Source organism: Triticum dicoccoides, chromosome 2A, assembly GCF_002162155.2.
Source record: "Triticum dicoccoides isolate Atlit2015 ecotype Zavitan chromosome 2A, WEW_v2.0, whole genome shotgun sequence".
Lineage (NCBI taxonomy): Eukaryota > Viridiplantae > Streptophyta > Magnoliopsida > Poales > Poaceae > Triticum > Triticum dicoccoides.
In genome coordinates this window covers 310,390,057-310,394,807 of record NC_041382.1, presented here as the reverse complement: position 1 = coordinate 310,394,807, position 4,751 = coordinate 310,390,057, and the positions used below count along the sequence as shown (strand labels likewise).

Here is a 4,751-nt window from a genome sequence, read left to right as displayed (position 1 = left end):
CAGCAAATCAAATGCATGTGATATGACAAATTTGAACTCAGCAGTAGAAAAATAATCCATTTAACTACATTTGTCATGCTTCGTAAAAATAGAATTGCCATGTTCTAGGGGGAAAAGTGCCATATAGTATGGCAAATCTATTCAAATCTATTCATTCATTTAACTAGATTTGCCATGGGTTGTAATTTTTTTACATTATCATAAAAAAAAGAAACTTGCCATAATAAAATTATCATAAGGTGAATTTGCCATGGGACATCAAGTGACATGGCAAAAATACACTAACCATTTTTACCATAATAAAAAAAATGACTGTCCCAAAAATTCTTATTTTGCCATGGCAACTAGTATGGATTCTGCCCATGGCAACTACTTGCATGGATTCTGCCCATGGCAACTACTACAGAAAAATTTGCCATGATCCATTTAAATAAATTTCCCATGGTTTGTAAAAAAATTGCCATGGTTTGGGGAAAAGATTCCATCAAGTATGGCAAAATCTAGTCGAATTTACTAAATTTGGCATGCTTCGTAAAAAAAATAGAATTGCCATGGCCAGGGGGAAACATGCCATGTCGTATGGCAAATCTATTTCACTTAACTCAATTTACCATGGTTCTTAGAAAATAAAACTTGCCATGGTGGATCGGGAAAAATTGCCATGTAGTATGGCAAATCTATTCCATTTTACTAAATTTGCCATACTTCATTAAAAAAAATTGCCATGGTTTGGTAAAAAAAGTTTGACATTATCTTAAAAAAAGAAACTTGTCATGGGCAATAAGGTGAATTTGTCGTGGGACATGAAGTGAATTTGCCTTATAAAAAAAATTGCCATTGTCCCAAACAAATTTGCCATGGCAACTACTTGTACGGATACTGCCCATGGCAACTACTACAGAAAAATTTGCCATGATAACTACTCATGAAAATTCTGCCCATGGCAACTACTACAGAAATTTGCCGTCGCAACTACTCGTAGCAATTATGCCCATGGCAACTACTCCCAGAATGTTGCCACACAATTACTATGGCGGTCAAAATTCTCGCAACTACTATGGCATGCCGAGCTCTTGAAACTCCGGCAAACTCGATCTTAAAGTTTACCATGACAAACTCAATCTTGGGTTACCCATAGCAAAGACATCTTAAAAAAGAGTTGCCTTGATCCCTGACCTAAGAGGACATACAACCTATGACAACGTGATTTCTCCTTAGAAAAGCATGGCAATTTTGCCATGACAAGAAAGTTGGGACATGGCAAAAATGTTGAAAACATGACAAAATCAACAATACTAACAATTTGTTGTTCTCCTAAAAAGACTTGGCAAAATTGCCATGGATAATCAATCAACACAGGGCAACAATTTTCCTAGGTTTTCAACCAAATCAATGAGCTTGCGAATTTGAACCATTTCATTCTACGCATGAATCATCAACACAGCTAGGCAATTCATCAGAAAAACACTGCTGTAATTAGTCACTTAACTGATTCAAAGTTCAGATCAAGGGACGAACCCAGTGGCAACAGGTGGAGGAGGGCACAGCGTGAGTCAGTGGAGGCCGCGGAGCAACTCGTCGACAGTGGCCACCGCCTCTCCGGTCCCGGACAGCATCGGGGGAGGGCGCCCCTCTCCCTGAAGCCCGCCACCGCCCCGCGGAGGAGTTCCTAACCCGAACGGCGCCGGCGGCTGGATACCCCGCACAAATGAGCCATGGCGGCGGCTGCTGTTGCGGCCACCACCTCTCCACCTCGTGCGCTGTCCCGTACGGCGCCGGAGGACGCGGCCGGCGCCCCTCTCTCAAGCCCGCCACCGCCCCGCAAAGGAGCTCCTGACCCGGATGGCGCCAACGGTTGGATACCCGCACGAAGGAGCCATGGAGGCGGCTGCTGGGATGAGGAGGTGCGGCCACCACCTCTCCACCTCGTGCACCACCGATGCCGTCATTGAGGTCGAGGAGGATGCGCCATTAGGGTAGTGCGCACGGGGGCATGGAGCTTGCGCGGCGGCGGGGTAGCGCGGCGTGGCTTCCTGGAGCTCCGCGGCGACGGGAAGAGCGGCGTGCCGCCTAGAGCTCCGCCATACAAGGAGCCGCGATATGGCCGGCAGCGCGGATCGAGCTCCCTGAGGTGCTGACGCCGCCGAGTTCCACTTCATGCCGCGGCACCGCCCAGCTCCACGCTGCCTCTCTCATCTCTCCGCCGCGGCCCCCCCAACTTCCGCCTTGCAAACCGCCATCACCTCACCATGGAATCACTGGGAGACACCGGATTTGAGAGAGGAGATATAAATGGGGAGGGAGGAAGACGAGAGAGGAAGCGAGGTGGATAAGGTTGGGGTCGCTCGGTGTAACGTGATTTTGGAACGCACGACAGCAACAGATTATGTGGCACTGGCTTTGTTTCAAACTTCGTGCTATTTGATCCAATGGTTATTAGGGCGCTTGGACCAATTGTCATCGTCACATGTGCGGGCGTTATCATTTAGGTAAGCTAGAGCTTTAGGTACTACTTCAAGAAATATAGTCGAGTAGGACGGAGGTGTGTCCCGGTAGAGTGAAAAAATATCCTCTGCCTTATGCCCTATGTGTTAGTTATTTATATACATACGAGGGATCTCTGATTCAGACCCTAGATTGCATAGATGCTGTTAGTATTATTCAGTCTCTCCAGCTTTTTTATGTCAACTAGGAAAGTCTGCAGTGATTTGAAAAGCTACTCTTGATAACCATGTAGTATCTCATCATGCTCTTCCTTCAAAGGGATAACAGTGCCTTTCACAGTATATTCTCCTGGATAGTTCTGTCCTATTTCTAACATTGGAATATGGTAGATTGACCTCTGAATCAAATTAAGGTTTCTAGACCCTTTCGCATTGTTACGCCATCATCCATCTGTATGCTAAATATTCCAAGTGAAACCATTCAGTAATTATTCTTATATATGTTGCCATGTTGCTACAAGTTAGTAAGTTGATGAAATCACGCCACTGTTCCATTAGTTACTACCTAAGAGATTGTTGCTTTCTTTATTTTCTACCATCTGAACCTGACTAAGAGAAATAGTTATTTTCGAAGTTGATAGCATGCTGCATTAATCATTTACACTGTTTGACTCATGGAGAGAATATGATCCTGCTATTCACCTGAATATCATTCCTACCAGCTGATTTTAGGACATATTCAATCATCATGGCTGATTTCCTTTCCCCTTAGCAGTTGCTTAAAGAGAACAACTGAACAAGACTGACTTCATTTGATGCATTATATACACACATACATACCTCTAAAACCAAGCATGTTGAGACTTTTTAAATATACACAAGAAAATGCATTGTGGGCATTGCGGCTCTAGCTCAGAAAGTGTCATGGCGGCAACTTTTGCCGAAGATAAACCAACAATTTAGTAGTCAAGGAACCATCCTTTGTCCTTATGCATGGAAGAAAAAGATCATCTAATCGGTAAAACCAAACAAAGAGGATTCATCAATTATATAAGAAACTACATAGCTGCCTACGAGCAATGCGAGGCGTGCCGCCACACATAGCATGGCCAGTAAGACCCTATTTATGGACTCTATACGTGCCAACTACAAGCATGGCTGGCAATAGTAACCACACCAATTAAGCCATGACCGAAACTGATCTAAGGAGATGTATCAATGTTACATTCCGCTATCAATTGAGATCTTTGAACAGACTATAATAAAACAACCTCACAATCATGCAAAAATACAATGACAAAATTAAATTAAGCATCAAATATATCCCTGCAAGACACAGATAATACTAGCAAGTGGATACAGGGAATAAACAGTATGGCATCTTGATTACCAAACATATCAGGATCCAATAGTCTTATGAGATTGTCCCTACCCGTCCACCATTTAGAGGAGGCACCTACACCCCCAGAGCATCAAGCTGACACCACATATTGGGTTACTAAATGAGCGAACATATTAAGGCATTGGCTTTTTTTTCGTATTAGCAGAACAATTTCCAATATTGTTCATTCAACAGTGACATTCCAATTTGATCCAAACAATCATTTAAACTGGTTTCCAGATGAAATCCATTAAATATCCATATTCATACAACAAAATGACAAATCGACCAGCTAAAACACAAACAACTACTGCGTTCATTTATGTAATGGTCAACATAAATTAGAAAATTATATATGCATAAAACGGTACTTCCTCGGTTCCAAATTATAGCCTAACAAAACCTCTTATAATTTGGGACGGCCGTAGTACATAGTTCAAGGATCAAGCAGGAAAATAAAAAATAACAACAAGAAATCGATAATTAGTAGGAAACACAGAGTAGATAGAATAGGCAAAAAAATTGCAGCATAGATCGCGTTAAATGAAAAGACTCAACAGAAACAGCATGAGCAAAACACAAGACAGAAACAAAGATCTAGCATCCGTGACGAAATTAGGTGGGGGGAAACGCGTTGCAAGGAAGCCTCCAAAGGAGAGGACACGGAGAGGGCGCACCTTCTTGATGACGAGTGGGCCCAGGAAAACGACGGCGGCCGCGGCGGCGCCGGCGAGGAAGATTCCGAGTACGGCGACCTTCGCCCACCACCGGATCGCGCGGCATCGCAGCAGTCTTGGGCACTCCCCCTCCTCCTTTACCGCCTCCTTGATAGCGTCCACGTCCTCCGGGATCCTCATGTACTCGCCGCGTCCGCATCCGGCACCGCCACTGGCGGCCCCCGACATTCCCATGGGCCGGACGCGATC

At 44.3% G+C, this 4,751-nt stretch overlaps 1 protein-coding gene across 1 annotated transcript in view; it reads right to left on the bottom strand.

The window, feature by feature from the left end:
• Nucleotides 1-4,745, bottom strand: part of LOC119354450 — a 10,651-nt gene extending 5,906 nt beyond the window's left edge. Inside the window, exon 1 of the mRNA XM_037621176.1 lies at nt 4,503-4,745. Coding sequence (XP_037477073.1) covers nt 4,503-4,736 — 234 coding nt within the window. The 5' untranslated portion in view covers nt 4,737-4,745. The remainder of the gene's footprint in view (nt 1-4,502) is intronic.
• Nucleotides 4,746-4,751: the final 6 nt, after the last annotated feature.